Source organism: Venturia canescens, chromosome 7, assembly GCF_019457755.1.
Source record: "Venturia canescens isolate UGA chromosome 7, ASM1945775v1, whole genome shotgun sequence".
Lineage (NCBI taxonomy): Eukaryota > Metazoa > Arthropoda > Insecta > Hymenoptera > Ichneumonidae > Venturia > Venturia canescens.
Genome location: NC_057427.1, coordinates 13,310,081 through 13,332,222, shown reverse-complemented (window position 1 = coordinate 13,332,222; position 22,142 = coordinate 13,310,081). Strand labels below are relative to the sequence as shown.

The 22,142-nt window shown below is 39.3% G+C and overlaps 1 protein-coding gene across 1 annotated transcript in view; it reads right to left on the bottom strand.

Moving 5' to 3' along the window:
* The window catches only part of kon (chondroitin sulfate proteoglycan 4-like protein), a 104,345-nt gene that overhangs the window by 64,348 nt on the left and 17,855 nt on the right, over positions 1–22,142 (bottom strand). The window contains exons 2-3 of the mRNA XM_043423440.1: positions 14,673–16,399; positions 1,207–1,370 (exon numbers count right to left, since the gene is read on the bottom strand). Of these exons, the coding sequence (XP_043279375.1) occupies positions 1,207–1,370; positions 14,673–14,739 (231 nt within the window). The 5' untranslated portion in view covers positions 14,740–16,399. The remainder of the gene's footprint in view (positions 1–1,206; positions 1,371–14,672; positions 16,400–22,142) is intronic.

The following is a 22,142-nucleotide window of genomic DNA, read 5'->3' as shown; positions in this document are numbered from 1 at the left end:
GAGTTGTCGCAAGAAGATAGAGCGAGGAAACGCAAAAGCAAAATATCTATATAGAAAGGTGAGTAGATCGAGGGAGGAAGAGAGAGAGAGAGAGAGAGAGAAAAAGATAGCTAAGTCTGTCAACGTTAAAACGTATCTCATCCTGTTATGGCAGTGTAAATATGAAAATAGTGTATCTATACATGTTAGAAGAGAGAGGAAGAGAAATGGGGAGACACGGTGGAAACATACGCATCATTGTTGTCCTACAACGATTCAAATTACGGGCATCAATATTCTGAAGGGAACTATATTAGAGACTCGATGAAAGGCAAACGAAGGGAGGCAAATGAGGAGAGGAGACTAAAAAGTTATCGTGAAAAAACAGAACTTGTTTGAAAGAAGCTTACATATAAAATGCTTGATATATATGGGGAAATTCACGCCGATTCGACCGGGTTTTGACCTCGACCCCTCCGATTTTGACCGTAATTTTTTACGAGTTAGTACTACTTCTGATAAGTATTCAGGAATTTTTTAGATTTACTCAATAAGAAAATGATTGGACAACAGTCCAGCTGAGTTCTTTCTATATTTTTCGATTTTTGTTTTGTGTTAAAAAAGCTTTTTCCAACAGGAGAACACTTGCGTCCACTTTGATTCAACGCTCAAAATTGTTCATATGTAAATGAGATTTATGTGAGTTTTTTTTTAGATTTTTAAATTTGGGCTAAAAATTATATGCGAATGAAAAATTGGGCCGGGAAAATGTGAAAAAAATCCTGAGTGCTTTTCAGAAGTAGTACCACCTCATAAAAAAATTCGGACAAAATCGGAGGTGTCGAAGTGAAAACTCGGTTGAATCGGCCTGGAATGCCCCATATTATATGTATACAATGTACTGCATACTTATGTATGTAGTATGTACGTGTAGCACTGTACAGAGAATGCTTAGAAGACTTTTTTTTCAAGGTATTACGATCTCTTTAATGATAGTCCAATATAATGAAGTGTATGGAAGAGAGTTTGAATAAATTGTTCGATAAGGAAGAGAAGGATGAAAGTTCGTCTGATTTCTGTCGGATGAGGAACATCGTTGGGAGAATATGCGGGAAGGGAAACTCGGCCACGAGGTTCGAACGCCGGAAGGTACAGATCGGGGAGAAAAGAGGGAAGGTGACTAGGGCAGGCCAACGTGGAGGTGAAAATCCTGAGAATAATACGAACCTTTAATCTGCCAGCTTCGAGCTTGATCAAACAGTAATCCGTCTTGCCCGCGGCGAGGATCAAAATCGCGTCTGGTAGGTGGGTTCGGAAGCGAAAACTGATGTCCGTACCACCCTTCGCTTCTTGCACTGGAAAATGGATGTAGCTCGCACCGTAAAACGAGACTGAAAAACCAAAGGAGAGAACGTAAGAGTATGCTGGAGATGAAACAATAAAACACGCGAGGAACGCACTTTTATGAATATGTTACTACGTTATGGTGGAAAAGAGGGGAATTGGACGTGGAAGGAGCAATAACTTTCAGTCGTCCAAGCACGAAATAAAGTTACTGCTATCGTTACAGCTTTACTTTATTATACACGATTTCGCACAGATATATATGTGAATGTGCTACGTAAATATGTATATCTGTCTATATATTATCGTTAAACATGCACCCCATTTGGGGAAAATCCGTGTCGGATTAACCACACATAATGCCACCGATATGGCGATCTGTCTGTAGATAAATTATATCGAATAATGAAATGCATTAATAATCGAGCCTCGGGCCATTTTTTTTTCTCGTGAAATATTTATATATATCTCAGTATTACTACAATTCTCTACGTTACATAAATTACGATCAAATATTGAAAAAATGGATCACAAGATATTCTGTACGAGCTCCGCAGGGTTTTCGGATGGAAAATTTTTCATCGAGTCGAATAAAAAGCGTGCCGTATCTTTCACCAGGTATTTTTAATGTTACACAGAAAGAGAGTGGATTCATTATTCATTGAATAGGTTAACCGTCGAAGTTAAATTCGGTTCAATTATATAATTCGCCTCATTAATACCGCAACTTTCCACCCTTCAGCATTAATAGTGAAAAATATTATTTTTCCACTCGATTTTTGAAAAGTTTCGCGTACGAAAAGTTCTAAAAAGTTGCACTAATTAAACAAAGCTACGAGTTAATTACTTTTCCATTCACTTGATACGGCGATTCAACGTGAAATTCCCCCTTAATGATAACCTTTACTGTACTTGACAGGTTGGTCCTTTGCTTCAGATGCTCCGATAATTTTATATAGTCCTTCCTTTTTTACTCATTTAACGAAGAATTAACTGATTTGATACAGAAAGTGGATAACAAAAATTCAATTGACAGCAACTTCAAGCACTGAGAATCACGTCGCCCCGAGCTCGAGATTCCCGTATAACTTCCAGCTTCAGTCTCGTGAACAATTTGTTCTCCGACACACAGGTCGTTGATTGCGATCTCGTTAGTATTATTCTCAACGCTGTTTTGAAAGACGATGCGTCGAAATTATTCATCCGCGAAACGAGTTGCACAAATGATTTCTCGTCACATATCTATACGCTGATCACTGTATTTGTGAGGTCGAATGCTTACCTGTTGATTCCTCTCAATCGAATCATCTCTGGAGTAAATTAATTATTTGTTTTTCAGTCTCTCCAACAATTACGTTTCTTATATAATGCTGCTAATGCCCGAATTCTCTGTATCATTCTCATTATTTGTGGTTAGGTTATAGACCCGAGGGCAGAGTCTTGTCGGTTCGTACTTTGAGCTAATAAATAATTGCAACTCTTGGAAGTAATTGTGTTCGCTCACGATATCGCGTTGGAAAGTGGTACTGTTCGAACCGAACTCCGAGGTGAAAATGCTTTTTAGTTGATTAAGTTAGTCCACGATTGACTTTTGACTCGGCACAAGTATTATTCTCTTGACCCTTGACAGGCTGCAGTTATTCATGCACAACCCTCTGATAACGGTAACGGTAGCGGATCTGATCTCCTGTTTTGCCAGTTATTAGTTTGGTAACGCGTTCGCTCAGAGATTGAATATATCGTAACATTACCGAGAGCTTTAATGGCAAAACATCATCAAAAGGTCTAATACTGTTCTCAGTGTTTAACTTTGTAGCACCACACTGTTTGCATCACTTTCGATCACCTTAAACTGCAAAGCAGGCGCATTCAACCGTGCGCTTATCGATTGGATTCGATACTTGTGTTACGTATAAACAAACGGCTTTAGTGTCGCCTGGGGAATTTACATGGTGTGAAACCAAACAACACTGTTTTCGTGGATAGCTTTTGCCTCTAAAATGTTATTCCAGCCTACCCTCGATTAATCGATTCGTTTATGAAACAATGCACTTTGTAAGCGAGAAAAAGCCATGCAGATCAATATTTCTGTACTTTTGTTCTGATATTCGAACAAAAATCGTTTGTTACAGTATTCACATGATTGTTGACAAATTCGAACAGTTCTTCAACTAAATACAATAGCCATTCGAAATTTTTCGAATGCATTATATAATCGTCGCATATACGACTGATTATTTGAATTTGTCAGCATTTTTCCTGACACGAGCCGAAAAAAACGCTGGATACAAACCCCTCCGTCAATAGAATGTCTCAACGTTCTGATATTTTGGAGTCATAATAGATTCCTGAGATATTGAGTAAACAGTTTTGTCACAGGGTTTAAATGATGATAAGAAATGTTTCAAAAGTGGAATAATCATTGAAATTGAGTTCACATGTTGTAGAGCTACTTTTCGATTTCACTTCACGTGATCAACTGTCGAATCATGTTTAACAATTATGTAATTGATTTCAGGATGACACTTGATGACCGAAATATGTTGAGTTGGATTTTCAGTGCTATGATCGTAGACTTGTTGATCTTCCCTGAAGGAATGATCGATTATAATAATGAACGGATATTCGCCAAGCTTGGGTGAGCTGAAAAATTCATCGAATGTTTGTTCGTTTGTCGAAGTCGAGTTTTGCTGACCGTTTACACGAAATTTTACGGAAAAATCGCGTAATATTAGCAGGGAGTAATTCAAGCATAAAGGACGTTCTTTACTGCCGGTAGAGAGATTTCCTCTCGGATGTGAAATTGTTATCCTCTCCGGTTCGTCGTATCATCGGTTTTCATTACTTTTTACAATATTCATCGGTAGCTCTTTATGTATTTAACCGATCGAGCACTGCGAAATCCTTCGCGGAAACTCAGTTAACTCGACGACCCTCCGGTAACGCGTGCACGATTTTCCGACTCATTAAACAAAGGGTCGATTTTTTTACCTTTTTTTCCTCCATTACGCTTCAGAATTTTACCTCTGGGATAGCGTGGTTGATACACAATGGGGGTGATTTTTTTAAACTCAGCCTCGGGGAGAACTGTGCGGCTGAGCCTGAAAAAAAAAAACAATCTTGGTTCCTCCCACCTTCAATATAAAACTCAGCGTTGTTACGAGCACGAGTATGATTCTCAATAATTTTTCGAAGGGGAAAAAATCTCATGAGCTTTCAGTGATCGATGTTCAGGCAAGAAATAATCGAAAGACACAGACGATTCTTTTCTTATCAAATTGATGCGTGAAAAAAACGAATTCTTCCGTGTAAAGGCCAATTTTCAATTGAAATAAAAAAAGAGAGGGTCAAAAAATTGGTTTCAGTGGTAACAGTCGATGTTCGCAATTTGTTGTTTACGATCGTGATAAAAAAAAAAAATCTAAAACGAAAGTGGGTTAGGTGTGGTTGTTCATGTGCACGTGCGTATTTTTTACATTTTCCAACACGAAGCTCGAGTTTTCAAAGTTAGAGTAAAGCTACGCAAATGTTTTTCTCGATTTTCCTGCGAGCTGCACGGGGGTGTATGCACAGTGTGATGATATATAAAATTTACGGAAAACTTTACAGTTGAAAAGTTTTCGGTCTCGATGAGTTAAACTTTCCTACGATCTTCGATACGTGTGGGCGCGCGCGCTCCCATGCTTTATTTTTACTTCTTCGGAATGGTGTGAGTTTGCAAGAAATACGCGAATAATACTTTTGTCTGATATTTCACCGGACACTTTTTCTTGCTTCAATTTTTTATTTTGATTTTTATGAAGATTGGGAAGAAAGATCGAGATCGGGGAAAGAAAGAGAGAGAGAGGAAAGAGGAAAGTCGGTGGAGGGTAGCAGTTCGAATATAAAATATGTACTCCGCGAAGAGGTCGACAAGTTTCGAAAGACCCGAGTCAAACTTTATTTCTTCCTGTCTTTTCGAGAGGCAGCTCGACATTTATTCTTCACGAGCTTCTATTTTTTATTGTTTATTTAATTCACGTATATAAACCGACTCGATCAAGAATTTGCTGTACTCGATACTCTCGCAGTCATTAAGGTGTACTTCACGAAAGTAAGCCCTGAATGAAAGAGTCAGCAGGATCCTCTTCATCGCATTGTTATCGTTTATTTTCAGGTAATTTTTTCTTTCGGTAAGTCTTTAAAGTGTTGAGAGGAAAATACACCTTTTAAAAATCGATAATCGCGCGTCGGTAGTTTAAACTTTGTTGTTTCCTTAGAAACGATTAAACATTTAATTAGAATTATTGTTGTTCAACTGTGCTTATAGCAGTAAAGAAGTTCTGTAAATGCCATTCGAGAGTTGTTGAGTAAACTTGAATTTCATCTGAATTTAATTACATTTGATACATTTCAGGGCGTTCCTTTTCAAATCATGTTTCAACAACTCAAAGATTTCACAAAATGAAGACTCGCTTTTCCTCCGAATGGCATCATTCAATTACACTCAGTATTTTCCACAAAATTCATTTAAAAGCTCCTTTTCTACCCGAGTTTTTCTGAAAAATACAATTGAATTTTATAATTATCGTGTCTGTGATGTACTAATATTGTTAAAAAAGAATTCCGGGGCAGATCGTGGAAGTAAGTATTATGGTAGAGCTGGCGCTTCGGTAGGAAATCGTTTATGGAATCGAGGGGAAGTAACCTGTTCACGGTCCATTGAGCCTGTAAGATCTCTTTTCGCCCGTTTATCCACTTCCATGTCACTTCCGCATATACCTCCTTCGACCATCGTTATGCACTTGTACATAAAGGCGTATATAATAACGCGATAGAGGTACGCTCTCGTAGAGGTATATAGAAGAGCGAGAGATTGCTATATTTCCGATCATTTTCAAGAAATAAAATAAAAAATAGAGTAAGACGAAAGGAAACAGGAGCAAATAAATAAAGAAAAAAGAGAGCATTATGGAAGTCGTCTTCTTCTCGATGATATTGCTACCCTTCTCGTGTTCTCAACCATTTGCTATATTCATCCTCGACATACAAGCACCAAACTACCATTTTTCTCACAATAAACTATCCTAAAAAAGATTTCATGGATCAAGTTTAGAACTCCATTTATTTTGAATGTGGCCATAGCAATGAATTCCTCTCTATTCTCATGGTCTTTTGATCAGAAAGTCGGAATACATGATTAATTAAAATATTACTTTTTGTTTCCCAACAGTTCCATTCGGATTTTTTCAACTCGAAGGAATTCGACGCTTCGGTATGGTATTTGAAGCGTTGGATGATCCATCGCGCGATGTCAGAACTCACTCCCTTTGTTAGAATATATTCTGCGTGATGAGCATGAGAGATTATTTGGTGGGATATGACCCAGATCTCATCGATTCACGGAGCAGAGCTACCGAGTTTTTGTTTTTATTTGAAATCGACCGTGGGGCGATACGGTTTTCAGAATTTTCACTCCAATTTAAAATGCGTTAGTTTGTGATGAGAACTAATGAAGAAACAAATGAATTGAGTGATGTACGCTCTCGGTTATTCGTTTAATACAGTGCCAAAAATCTTCATTACAGAGGCCCGCATTAATTCCTGATCGAAATAATTGACTGTCATTGATGGGAAAACTCATTTTATTTCTGACTTTATTACAGGAACATTGAGGAAGTGCAGCATACGTGGGATATTCCAGGTAATTTGGAATACTGAAACTTCTCAATAACTACTGACGTCATCTCCGTTTCAATGGCTCAAACTTAAACTTAACATAGCCACTGAACTCAATAAGGTTTGTTTTTTACATCGTGGCGGGTAGAAGGAAATCATTATTATGATATATTATCATCGTTAATGATAATTTTTCGGTAAGAATATTATCAAGTTCGATCACTTAAACTATTGTGCTAAATTTATATTTATTTTTATTTTTATCAGTGTACGGCATTCTGCCTTTTTACAATCCCTCCCTATTCCCTTATTCCATTTTTTTCCCTATTGCGGCTGCAGCCGACTTACTCCCCACTGTATCGCATTTGCCGAGGGCGAAGGGAAACTGCAGAAAACCTTACCGACACAGCCGGTACTTGGTTGATCCCCTCTGGTGGCAGTGCGAGCACGCTCAAAAGCGCCTCCATCAGAGGTGCTCAATCATGCACCTCCTCTACTGTGATACGTTGCGCCAGCCAGTACACGGCTAGAGGGCCATCCGCACGATGAGAACCGTCCACGGAGGCCCCCAAAGCCGTACACCGACCGCACACGTATCACATAGAGGGTGTGAGGCCATGGATTTATAAAGGTGGAGTCCGAACCACCCGGGGTCACAGCAGAAAACACTTGAAAAACATTTTCAATTTTTCATTGGTGTCTTGGCCGGGATTCGAACCCGGGACCCGCGGATTGCGGGGCCCGGATCTTTGTCCATCGGACCACTAAATTTATATATAAATGGTCTAAAATATCCATTGTATTTTGCGCCTCTTTCTATAAATCAACTCGTAGTCTCCCTACTTCACACCGGTCTTGCCACAATTTTTATTAGAGCTAAAATTAATCGAAAAAACCCGTCCCTCTTCTGTCTTTGCCTCACGTATCTTATCGTCACTCTTCTTCTTCGTGCCGGTTGCCACGGACGTGATATAATAAATAATGTCTTCAAGAAAAAGGAGAAACGAAAATTTTGATTTCTCTGATGATGAGGAAAAGAAAATTAAACATTACGAGGAAAAAATTAATAAAATCAAGGAACAAAAAAGAGGTAAGCTAACGACGAATGAAACATTTTTTTGTCTGGCGTTGCAGATGGGTTGGAAAATCAAAGCGTCCCATATGTGAATGAGTTTCCATTACGGAGTCACTGTCAATGAATCGCGACTGCTGTGTCCCTATGAAATACAATTCAGGAATTGAATATTGTTATATCTCAACAGAACATACATCTCGCCCAAGAAAACACAGTTGCCAAGCGTCATCGTCGTCAGAACGATGGAGAGAAAGTTGTCCGGATTCAGATTCCGATTACAGCGAAACGCAGGAAAGTTCTGAAAATCAGAACGGAAAAAAAGAGGTTCGTTTTTTTCTTTGTGCTGTGGAAGAGAGCAGTCTAATTGAAAGAGAATCTTCGAACCAAGAGGTTTCCAAAAACAATATCATTGAACCAATAAAGGAAAATTTGTATGATATAAAATTGGACATGGAAGCGTTCGAAATTTTGGGAAAAAGGCTCGACGTAGAAGAAGCCTTTGCTGACATGCTGCACACAAATATTTGGCTGTGAGACTCAGCGAAATAATCTTGGGTAGGTTCCCTTCGGATTTGAGTCATCGAATGTCATTTTTTGACAGTCGACTTACAGTTTTAAAGTTTTATAGTATTTTTTAAACGTTTTCATGCAGTTTTCCTCATGTTCTCTCCTGTAATGTTCCGTATATTTTTGAAAAACAAACTGGTATTCCAGCATATACGTTGCACTTCGTCTGTTAATTTGCGGAAAAGTATCATTTGATAATATTGACGCACGTTTTGATTCTCGATTTGCAAACGATTTTATTTGTTGAAACGAATAAAACATTATTTAGCCGAATCCATGTGTTGGGGATCCGGAGGTCACGAAAACTCATTTTGTACATCCACACACGTCAGGAATTTTCGTGATTGACGTTTCATTCGTGTTGTGTTATTGAAAACGCGATCGTTCAACTGCATCGAGTTTTGCTGCATGCAGCATCGTTTTTTTCAACTTACATGAGGCTTTAAAAAAGTTCAGTACTGTCGCACTTCGTCATCGCTCGATTGTTTTTTTCTCTAATGAACGAAAGCCCGAGCAGAATACGAAGCTTTCGAGATTTTCAATAACCTCTGCATACAATTCGTCAATTTGAAGGGTGCTATGAAAAGCAAAACTAAACCAGGAATTCTCTTTCAAGAATTTTTCGATCCGCCTCGTGAAACGTAGAAATATAGTTTTTAGAGTATACTGGATGTATATCACGGTGAAAAAAAAGGAAACGGAATGAAACAAAGAAACATGCGACAGCAGGAAGTTTGGTGAATGAAATGCTGAAGAGTTGGTGTGGCGATCGCAGATATTGGTCGATTCCATTATACTAGCTTTGTACAGAGAAATGTTTATTTTACGAGTTTCCATCAGTGGTGCAGTGCCTATCGGGATATGATCCAACATCGATCTACTCTTCCATCTCTTATAACTCTCAGCTTTAACGTACGTGATTTCTCGTCTCGTCTCTCTCTCTCTCTCTCTCTCTCTCTCTCTCTCCTGCGTTCTCCACACATCATTGAGTGCCCGGAGCATTTGGTTTTGCACTCACACCGTTGGAAAGTTAAGCTAACGCACAAATTGCTCTCGAAATTGGAAAATCAGAAAGAAATACGTTGCTCCCTTTTCCTCCCCATCCAATACTACCGGGTCACTGGTATAATGAACGTTTCGTGGCTTAAAGCCGCGACTGAGTGATCTGGCGGACAGTTTGAACAACGGGTGTATAAATGTGACATGAGCGAAAAGAGCGTCACTGACGCAAAACCTCGAATATTGGGCTCTATATGATTCCATATTCGAGACCGCACCGCCTGGATTGACGAGCGGACAGAGCGATAAAGAAAGAGACAGATGGAGAGAGAGGTAGAAACGAATATGGAAAGAGAGGGAGAAGGAGGGTTGCAGAATTGGATTGAGAGAACTCTGTAAACTCGATCGTATGTACGTTATTCGAGTGTGCCTATTTGAGGCTGACAATGTGTGATGGCTATTTTCATCAATTCATTGCGACTCTGTACGAGTATTGTTTATTATTTTTCCTTTTTCCTGGCTCTATTGATGGTGCATGGATGATTAGTAGAAAGGTCTGAATTATTAGACGATTCGTGTTCCCAGCAGTATAATGATTCCAATTATTCAATCATTTCATTTTTTGCATTTTCATATTCCAATGTGTCTGCGTGTATTTTGTTCGCTGAAATTTGCAAGTACTGTGGGAATCGCTCAGTACGTTACCAATATTAAGGTCGAATCGCACAGTAAATTGGGATCCTGGCGACACGAAGCAATTATTAAATTACCCCTTAAAATATCTTAGCCGGAGAGAGTGTGTTTCGAAATAAATGAAAAATTTTATTTATTTCATCAGGATCACGCAGTATTTTAATGAATTAATCCTTAAGAATTCTCTGTTATTCTTCCATCTGCATGTTTATTAAGCATAATTCTGTCAGCGCGGAGCTCTTCGAACGAGTTGAATAAAAGCCCGGCTAAAGTATTTTCCGCGAAATCTGTTGGTGGATTCCCACCGAACGAGGGAGTAGCAAGCACACAGGCCGATGTCAGTCCGACCGACGTGCAGCGAAATGGCTACGCTCCAGGTGAAGCTTCGTGCGCCGAGGTAGTCAAAAACAGGCAGGAAAGTTGACTGGAAGTTAATTGCAGGTTTTACCTCGGTGCAAGCTTTGTTGTGGTTTTTTTCAGCACAACAATCGCTCCCGAAAAAATGTGAATATTTGTTCGTAGTTAGGCCCAGGTGTGCTAGGTACTGGTACAAAGGTTATTTCCTTCCGTGCATACACAGTGTTCGAAAAGTCTCGGTACGGGCGAGACCAAGGAGGTGCTCAAATTCGTGATGGGTGACCGCGTTATCGCTCCGTGCTGGTCTGAACGCCTACTTAGTCTTATCAGCGGCCGGGTGTGTCGTATAGAAAAATCCAGGTGGAATATTCCCTTTAGGATTTTGCCATGACACCGCATCCATCGAAGCTACGGCACGATGTTTGAGATAAGCCTGTACACCTACATGTATCGGCACCTCTTATACATAAAACATAATATAGACATGTAAACCGGCAATGAAAAGTTGCTGTGGCGTGTATACCTTTCAGAGCTCCAGAATTCTCATTGTACAGGATACAACGCTCTCTCGCCATGCCCATTTCCCTTACGGACACATTCACTTATATAAATACACAAATATATATGTATAGGCGTACGAAACCATTTGTAAAGATACGTATATCCGTCTGTGTACGGTTATGTGTGTAAACAGTGTGCATCCATATAGACATGAATATACATTTATATGTACGGTTTCGTTGCCCAGAAACAGCGCATCCCCAGCCCTATTATCGTACTCTCGTTGTACCGGAGGCCGTTATCACCGCTGTTATAACCGTTCACACAGCCAGCAGTGTATATATGCGAACGGAAGAGCGTTGAGGAAGCTGCGAGGATGCCCCATGCACCGGCTCAGGCTCACGTGAGAGCGAGCGTGAGAGTACGAGCAGAGATAAAGAGAAATAGAATAGAGTCAAAGGAAGATGAGCCTAAGAGAGTATCGCTTGCATGTACGTATATGCATGCCTGACTCCCCATGCATGCTCATTCCTTATAAGCAACCTCCGCACCCTCCCTCATTCTTTCCCCTTGCCGGAAAATGTGTAATACTGGATGTAAACGCATATGACTGTTTCAATGTGACTGCATTTTTCACTGACCGCGGTGATGGGTATAGTGGAGAGCATGAAATTATGATGATTGTGGGGCTTCGGTGTGAAGCAGTTTTTCCATTTTGATGCCTCTTATTTGGATTCGATTGGAGAATTTGTTTTATTAATACATGTTATGCGTTATTAATACATTATGCGTATGTGAGATTGCTGATGCACGCGGTTATCGTTTTTTCGCGATTATCATTGTTTCGGTACGATGCGAGGGGCTATTCATTTTTGAAATCACTGTGTCACTGTAGAATGAAATCATGCTGAAAGTCACTCGAAATCGGTTGAAGTTGAGTTAAATCAATTAAAAGTGATTTCGTTGATTTCCCATAATTTCTTTTGAAGTCATGTGAAATCATATGCAATCAGTGATTTCACATGTAATCATAAAAATGCAACAAATGGATGGTATAGGCGAAAAACTTTCTGCAAAGAAAAGAAATGCGAAAACGAAACATGATACGGCGAATTTTTTAATACATTTCAAGTCCTGGGGGCCTACATTTCGGTCTATATCTCTCTATGCGCATTGTTGCGACATTGTTGTTACACGGTATGCATTTTCCTGGATTTTTACGATTTCCTGAAAATCTCCTACCCCGTCGGTCGTCTTCACCTCGCTCTTGCATATTTGTAGTTGCTCAGTTTCGCTCAGTTTGGTCGGGTAGTTCTTCGCTAAACGCGAACAGTTTAACGTGAGACAGTAAACCTAGGTGACGAAAAAATGTGTGACGCGGATATCGTGGAAGGTGAACCATTTTGGGAAGTGGTGAGAAGTGAGACTGGAATCAATTTACCAATCCACGTGAAAAAAATGCTGCATTTTAATGGATTGGATCATCCAGTTGCTTTTGATGGAATAACATCAAAAACTATTGATGAAGTGGAGACGTACGCGAGAAGCGAGGTACGATGTTACCGGTAGCTCTAGAAGGCTCACAATTGTTTGCGCAACATTTCGATAACTCCCATTCTGGGTAACCTTGCGAGCCGATGTTCTTTACAGTTTTCTTTCCGCCTTCTCAATCGTGACCGTTTCCATTTTTCGCCCATAATTTCCATATTTGTACAGGAGCTCCTGTTATTGAGATATACGGAACCACAGACGGTATTGAATGGTTCGAAATTTTTACTGCGCAAAGAGAAAATTTTCATAAAGAATAAAATTATTTGTACATGACTGTAAATTCGATTTTATTTTCAAGTAAATTAACACAACAACGTCGAAATTTTCACACTTCTAAACTATTCCCGGGTTTCGGTTTCTGTCATTTTTACCTGTCAAATCTTTCCGTAGGGAGGTTGTTTTTTTTTTTTCATATTCTTATCTTTTTCAACGGTTCCAATAACGCTGCTGTACAAGGCTATTAAGGAAAATGAATTATTGTTATTGAAGATCGAAGACAGTGGCAGAAATGTAACGATAGTGATGGCAAAAAAAGGATTACAAGTCGATCCCATTGTCATAAAAATCGCTGTACAGTGCATTCCTGTTGTGTATATACCCAACCCTCCGTACAGCATACGCAGAGAGTTTGAAAAGGTGTATATACACATATACGTTGTGGGCGTGATGGTTTGAGGGAGAGTAGCAAGCTCAAGAAAAAGCTTACAGAGCCCGCGAACGTGAAAAAAAGAAGAATAAAACGTTGTCCCGTTCTTCCACCTTATTTTCCTTTTCTTCCTTCCTCTCAATACTTCCCCCTATTCACGTTTTCATTTCCTCTATGCGCGAACCCTGCTCACACGTTCCTGCGCTCACGAACCGACCTGATCTTGTGCTCCCTATAAAAGTTAATATTGGCTTTATGTTATCATGGCGTTTCACCGTTTCAACATACCGGCCCCCGAGTTGAATGGGAGAAAAAAAGAGAGTCGAAAGCGCGAGGACTCCGGTAAAAGATGAGACGAAGAGGTTTTCGACGTCGGGAATTTCTGGAGCCTTACATTTTTTCAACAACTCCCATTCGCTCCTTACAGTCTTTGTAAAAAAAAATATTCTCCCCATCTGTCTGTTTGTATGTAAAGACTGCTCAAAAGTTAGAGACCATACAAAAAATGTCAATGAACCTTAAAAATAAGCCAACATAATCCTCGAATTGACCTGCACAAGATCGTACCGTTATGCTTCGATTGAATCTGTATTAGAAACCGTGACATTTTGACCGTCTTCGAAAACAATCCTCGAATGAGTTCTCGGTGTTTATCGAACTAAAATTATGCTCCGAAATACTAACCGTAGGTACTGTATCCGTTCGTTGTTAATACTGTGCTTGTTGGAATGAAATTGTGTTGCAAAACTTTCTTCATAGTTGGGCGAACACCAAGCAACGGGGGAGACAGTCAGTTCAATACAAATAAATATATTGCTTTCCTTATTGCATTGTACGGAAGCGCATTGCTCCCTTCGAGACATGTTTAGGGTGCTTGACCCTGCCTGGAGCCAGAAAAAGTACAAAAGTAAGATAAACTTTAATAAAAACGGGCCTGTGGAGCCTCGACACATTTTTTGAAACTGCGAACGTTCTCGGAGACATTTGAAGCTAAAAACAGCATCAGAAAAGGGCTCAAAATTTATATAGCAAGGAAAAAGAACATTTTTTTCGATTGATATTAGACAGAGGGGAGAATTAGAAAGATGGTAACAAAATGACGATACACAACCTGGAAGAAACTTTATCGATGCTGAGGCTGTAGGTGTTGCGATCGATGGTTTCTGCTATACTCTCCTCTCTGTATATGCGGCCACAAATAAAGTATGAACAACGGGGAAAGCGTAGCATACAAAACAAAGCGGATGTACAGAAAAAACGAGGACGTGCAGAAACACAGATCGAAATATATCAATACGTTACCATGCTCATTCGTCTGGCAGGAACCCAAGAGAATGGCTGTTGCCACGAGTAACATCAGCAACCCCATGTCGTCAGATGATCCAGCAGGCTGTCTTGCGTTTCTTGTTTCTATTCGTTTAAAAAAAAATGTTCACCCTAAATGTCTCTCGTTCGAGATCCGACTTATCGCCTGCTTCTTTCGCTTTGCTATTTCGTGATTTTAATATTTCGAAAGATCCTGTACGTATTTTCCACCTTTCGAACTGTCCCTTTGTCCTCTTATCTTCTTCCAGTTTGCCCCTTTTTGACGGGCTCCTGATGGTCGTGAGTTTTCGCTTCTTATCTATTTTTTTCCAACATTCTTCACCGGTGTAACTCTGTTAGTGTTTATTTCCATCGATACGGATATTCACGTATTTTCAGCGCCAGTTTTACGATTCGTTTACAGCTCCTTCGTGTCGTTAATTCTCTTTCGCTTTTGCCTTTTCTTCCTCGTATGTACTTCTTTCACTTTTGATTCGTTTATTTTTATTTTTTTTTTCGGGCTGTTTAGCCGTCGCTATCCAAGTTATGAGCTCCCGATATTCCTTTTCTCGCTTTCTCCTCCGCTCCCATTCGGCCCTTTTCGTCTTTGTGGCTTCGCTGAGGCCGATGCTTTCTATCGTTATTCCTCGCACTTCTTCGCGGGATAAACTTTCGGGATAGATGGGCTTTACCAAGCCGTACAAGCCTTAAGCGGCATCGATCTCTTCACTCACCCTCCTCCCCAACACTCTTCCTTCTTCCTCTTTCTCCGGCGTGCGATATGCGAGTCGCGAAATCGCTCGTGCTTGTATCCCTTGGCTTTCCTTTTCTTTTGGATCTCCTTCTGCTTTTTCACCCCCCTCGCCGCCTTTTCAGGGGCTTGGCTCTCGTCGTGTTGGTACAGAAAAGGCCACAGCGCCACGTCGCGTTATTTATGCCGCGCCATAAACTACGTACTTTCCAGAAGCGTCATTTTCTTTTGCTTTTTTTCTTCCTTCCACCCCTTCTACTTCTTTTTCGTTACGTTTGTATTCCTCCTCCGGCCTTGAAAAGAGCGTGAGATACACGGGTTTTTTCACCTCCCCTTCACATTGATACCCTCTGATGTTGAACTGGCCGTCTTCTCAAACCTAATTATTTCCACATCAATATCTCACCGAACGTGAAAGAGCTTTCTTCAAGCTCATCTGAGCGATTAGAAAAATTCTTTTTTAGTATCTCTCCTCCCCCTTCTTCTTCATCGACTTTGCAAAAATCTCTCAAAATCCACTGTTTCGCAGCCGTATATATATGTTTACGACATCAACCACTCAACTCCGGTTCTTTCTGTCTTAGTTCCTTTCAAATCCGTCCCCGTTGCCTCGTTTACCTCTCCCTCGCCTTCCCCCTCCTTCTTCAAGACTGTATGCGCTGGCTTTGTTTTTTTAATCTTCCGCTTCTGATTTCCGGGATCCGCAGGTCGATGCAAAAATAATCACGAGACCGTTAACGACCAGGTCGCTCTCTCAACCCTCTTCAACCTGTTTTACACAACTAAATCGTTACGACGCGGCGAAAGTCCCGAGAGGATTTGCCAGCGGCGCTCGCCCGATCTCTTTTCCTTCCTTCGCCATTTTCCTTCTTTCATATTCCCCCTTCCCACTTTTTCTTGTCTCACTAGAGTTTCGATAATTCACGCTCCCTCCGGGAATTTCCTTTTACCGCTTCCCGGTCACGTAGTTTATCTGAAAAACAGCAAAAAAGTCAGAATGAAGTTATGTTTCAGTGTCAATCTTCGACGAGTATATGAGCACGTATTTGTCGGTGTATAGAAGTGTGTACGCGCGGAATATGTATTTGCGTAACGTAAGCGTCAATCCTCAGAAAATTTTGCATCGTAATTTCTTCGCAACATGTTCATTTTCACGCCTGCTCCAATGCTGCGTCGTTCATTAAAATCATAAGTTTTCATTTAAGTATATCACGCGAGAATAGGAATGTCAGAATTTTAATTGCCCTTTACCGTATAACAGAACGATCATAAAAATTTCTTCTGAAATCATTCCATCGCATGATTTTTCATAAAACTCCTCGTATCCTTCTAAGGGATCCAATCAATGGTTACGGGTTTTTGTTGCACGAGCCTGAACAAATTTTTCATCGAATCGCGAACGAATCGAATGCGCACGCTGAAAACAATTTAATTTTGAGCTCAAAGGCTCAAAAAATTTGAACTTGATGCACATATGCGGCATCAACTTCAAAGCTGGAATTCATAGGAAGCATGGAAGCCATGAAATTCCTACGTACATACGGCAAGCTCCAATAATCAAGTCATTTTCACAATAAAAGAAAAGGTATTCATGTAAAAGCCATCAAACGGGTGCAATTTTGTATGAATGAAGCATACAAACTCCATAATATGTCTGAGCGTGTGTGAAACTTGTTCTGATGAAATTTCAGTCGTATATATTGGGATTGGAACCATAGATGCACATATTATGGGGTTAAGTTGGTGCAAAGCTTTCTCGAATTCATGGTGATAAAGTCCTTGACAAGTTTCTCATAAGCCTGAATTTCAAACGACTTTCGTACTTGCTCCGAAGAGATTTAAACGTTTTTCGTCTAAACTCACTCCGCGTTTGCGATTTCAGTCGAATGCGCGACGAATCTTATTCCCGTATTCGCCGAGTCTCGCAAGTGTTCGCGGTAGCGTCTTGAGGAGTTTCAAGGATCCTTGCCTACGAGAGAAGCATAATTCGTATTTCCATTGACGACGATTTCACCGAAGAGGGAAACGAGAAATAGAGACAGAGGGTTAAGGAAGGAGGCGGTAAGTCGAGATCCTTGAAACTTGCGACACATGATCCGCCCTCTGACTGCTCAAGGAAATTATTCAAATTATTGACAAAGCGAAATACATTTTTTTTGGCAATACAACCAATTGTCTAGAGCAATATCGAGTATGCTAGTTATTTGTTCACTTCATTTCAAGATGAATACCATGCCCATACAATGATATGAACAACTATAAAATATTAAATTCGAATTGATTCTCCCTTTTGAGATATCAATATTTCAGGATTTGCCACTTTTTATACAGGAAAGATTGGTAATGCGGGCACATATAAATTTTCAGACCATATGCTCTGGTAATGTCATCCATCATGGAAAATATCGGATTGGAGAATATCGGTTCTAGCACCGCAGTATTCATAATTTATCATTTCGGCATTACGTTATTCCCGCAATGAATATCGATTTTTGCGGTAATCGCTGTACGTTAATTGCATTCGATTCGATGCTCTGCATTATTGACTTTGCGTTAATGACATTTCACGCTATATTTATGGCTTTTTGATTTTTCTCATCCTCCAGTGTATTATACATTTTTCAACAAAGAATATTTTGAATTAAATTACTTCATCACATTTCAGTGGAAATGTACGCCTGCACCGATACTGGCATTTTCCTTGAGATTCCTCTTGATCCGTATTGTTAAAGAAATACGTGTATTACTGCACTGAGAAAAAAATATCGTTGCAACTAAATGTCTCTAGTTGATATTTTTGCTGCTTGATTTAACTAATATCCGCTTGTGATAAATAAGGAATTCTCTGAAATACTATAATTAATCAATTATTAAAGAAACAAATTTTGAAAATTTTCGAAAACAATTGGAAATGCTGTTTCATCGCTAAAGAGTCTCTGGCAGCAACTCGTCATAGCTTTATAAATGTATTACTTGTCTCAGAGTCGCTGCAGCGACTCTAGATAGTTCATTTATCCCAATCACTTAATTTTTGTTTATGTGAATTAACTAAACGAGTGAAACCAAATTTTTTGTTCGAAGAACTTGAAACATTTGTTTATTTCTACTTAATTGACATATACTTTCATGATATATTTATATGAATATCGAGTACTGAAGTATTTAAACGGTTTTGTTGAGAATGATAAATATTTTGTAAATCGAATCGTACTGGTCAGTTCAACATAACTCAAAATTCGTTGAAATGTATTATTACTTTAGCTAACACGTGGAAAATAATAAAAATTTTGATAGTCGGATTTTTTCTTTACGTAACTTAGCTGAATCTTATCGATGGCGAACCAAATCAATTGTCTATTCAAATGTTTACCTCGAAAGAAAGTTCAGTATATTTTATGTATAATTTAGTTAAACGGATTTGCCTATTTCTACTACTGCATTTACTACTACTACTAAAAAATACTACTAACCAACTAAATTTCTGCCCTGTCAAATTATTGTTGATTTTATTTATTTCAATTGTTGATGGTCAAAAAACATTTGTATATGTATTCCTAGTTTTCGGAAGCACTAACGAAATTAGTTAGGGTAATATGGGGAAAAATGGACTAATGGGGCAAAACGGACTTTCCCAAAAATTAAATTTCATAAAATGCATAAATTTTTTTTTTCGGTTCCAAATCATGTCCTGACAATAAATTATGGTAAATTGTTGAATTCCACGGTGACATCCCCAAAAAATTCAAGTTTTAGAGCAAAATAGATCCCAAACTACTCACTATCTATTCGCTTTTTTGACTTATTTTTAAAACTCACAATAGTAATCAAAGTACGGATAAGGAAAATAATATATTACACACAGGGAAAGTAGACTATCATGGGACTTTAAATCAGACATTTATCAACGAATTATTTATTTGTACTTATAATATTGTTGTACTAGTGTGTGATATTTTTGTGTGTGTTTTTTACTTTTTATTTATGTTTTTAATGCCCGCCCCCCTCCCCCCCCCCCCCCTCACGATTGCTAATAATTATTGAACGAACTTTCGGCTACGGGATCAAGAAAAATAGTGTACAACCCACGGCCCAAATGTTGAATGCCAGGAAATCCAACTTTCGGGCCTTGGGTCGTAATATACTATTTATTCATTTTTTACAAAAATCGTACTCATAGCTGACATCTTCGCCTTCAACACCTGTACACAAGGTGTGTGTCCATTTTTTACATGTTACACAGTAAGTCCAATCTTCGGAGGACGACGAATATAACCCTTGGTGAAAAATGCAAAAAACGTCTTCAGAAGACGAGGATTTGGCTGTCTTGGTGAGCTTTTTTTTCTGTCTGCTAAACTGCTACATTTCGAAAAATGTCGATATTTCGATTTTATGCCTCTGTTGGAGGCTGTGTCCGTTGTGCCCCGGAAATTTTTTTTGAAGAAATTCCCGAAACTAGGACTGGGTATCAATGTTGGGACTCAAAAATAGTTAAAAGACCATATGTTCATCAATGAAACTTGCTTAAATCCTTAAATGTCCATTTTGCCCCATACTACCCTATTTATACCCTCTATTTTTGTTCGAACGATATGTCATTTTGTTTATTCAGTTTAAGGTTTTCTTATCACAACACAGTCTATGGGGGGATTCAATATACAATTATTTTCGTAGCAACAAAATATGACGTTACAGTAACCCAAATGTCGTCACATAATCCTCAATTTCGTTAATCCAAATCGCTATTTACATTTCTAAATCATTATCTAAATATTTTGTGAAATTTAACAATTATTTTGTCGCACGTATGGGACTCAGGATTTTATTTAAATTAAACATTTTTCAAGCGTTTCAATCAAACTTTTATCTCAGTGTGATATTCGCTTTGTCACTATTATAAATCCACCCAGATTTTCATTCTCAAAATCTTCAGAATTCTAGTTTTTCTTATTCGAAATTAAAACGACTTCTGTCCTCCTTTCAAGCGACCTCGAAATGTATGCGCCGTAAGAATCAAGTTTCACTGCAATTCCACGCTTGTATTGGAATCCTGCTAAAATTCCAATTAAGAATCTAGGTCTGGGCAATCGAGCTGAGGGAGTGAGATCGGCCATTGAGCCCGAGCTAAGCCATGGAACTTGCTTCTCTTTTATGTACCCTTAATACCGTGCCACCTATATATATACGTGTGTTTTATACAATACGCATATAATAACTTATAATGCACTTCAGCCTTTCAGAAAATGAACAAGGCGAATTGGTATAACGCCCAACGAGCACGTCACAAAACATCTTTCCTCGTTTATTTTCCGCTTCTCGTGATTTATGTCACGAACAATAAAAATTCGGATCAGCATTTACTCGAAATGTTTCCTCATCTCTTCCCTCTCGTCCGTCCATTCGCTTGTTTTTCCCTTCATTTTTCGCATGGCCGGTCGACTGAAAGCTGGTAAAAAATCTGTTCCATAACAAACCATTGTATGTACGTGTTTTAATTTATCAGATGTGTGATAAAAAAAAGGGGGGAAAAAACAATCGCGGAACACGGAAAATGAGTGATAGTTTACAGATGTTATTTCGAGCCGGGCTCGCGTTCTCGTTTTTCGAATAAAATTCCCGTCAAAAAGATTAACCATCCTGTCCTGATTTCAATTCGTTGAATAAAATAGTCGCGCAGCACACAATAGCACCGAGATATTCTTGTTCTGCTCATTCATCTTTATTCCGTTACCCCTAGTGATTTTTGGATTATTTCACTGAGCGAGGGGAAAACAAACGTCTATTTGCCTATTAATTTAATTCGCATGGTTTCGAGCCATAGAATGAATTTCCACTCGAGTAAACAAATTGGTGAATTATCACTCGGGTCGCTGGTACTCTCGTTTGAAAGTACGGAAAATAGCTTTTCGTAAGACACACAAAGTTATATTCGTTTCTGCTTTGAACACGTTTCGTTCGAACGATGAATTCTTTTGGGCTTTCACGCGAGGAACACGATTTTTTTTATCGTTCCTCATTTCCTGCTTTTCTTTTATACCGAAAATTACCGCGGGGGTGGTTAAATGACTTTGACCGAATCTGAAATTGGCTCGAACGTTCGAGTCATTTGCAACAGTGCAATGATCGAGGTCAAAGAGCAGCTTTCAGTACCGAAAATTTGGGGTTTCACGACTGGGCAACCTTCAATTTTGCGCGGTTCAAAGGTCGGACCCTCGTCGATCTTTTTTAGCTATCGATTGTTCAGCTTTCCGTCGAAAATGATTTATATGCGAGAGTATTTGACTCCACCGACCGCGAGCTGTTAGATTACCCTAAACGAATTTAGATGGGACTGTGTTGGCCAATGGGAGTGAGTATCGATAACACAATGAAAATAGAACATCAAAGAGAAGCTCCGGGGCATTATATTGTTTAGAGAAATACCCGAAAGAGTCAATTAAGCTCGGAGCGAGAGATTAATTCAGCTATCGGCGCGTCAAGTGTTCCTTGCAAAAGGTTTTGCGTTTAATTTGAAGCAAAATAGTGGTAGAACTCGATCAATCAAAAAGGAAAACAACACGAGAAATTTTCTCAACGCGAGGCGGACCTTTGAAATGGAGTGCGCAACCGACAATTCGTTGTTCCTCCCTTTATAGCCTTCACTCCTCCTTTCGCGTTGTTTTGCAACCGGTAATTCGATCCACCGAAATTGTAACGTCCGACAGCTCCGTATCTCGTTG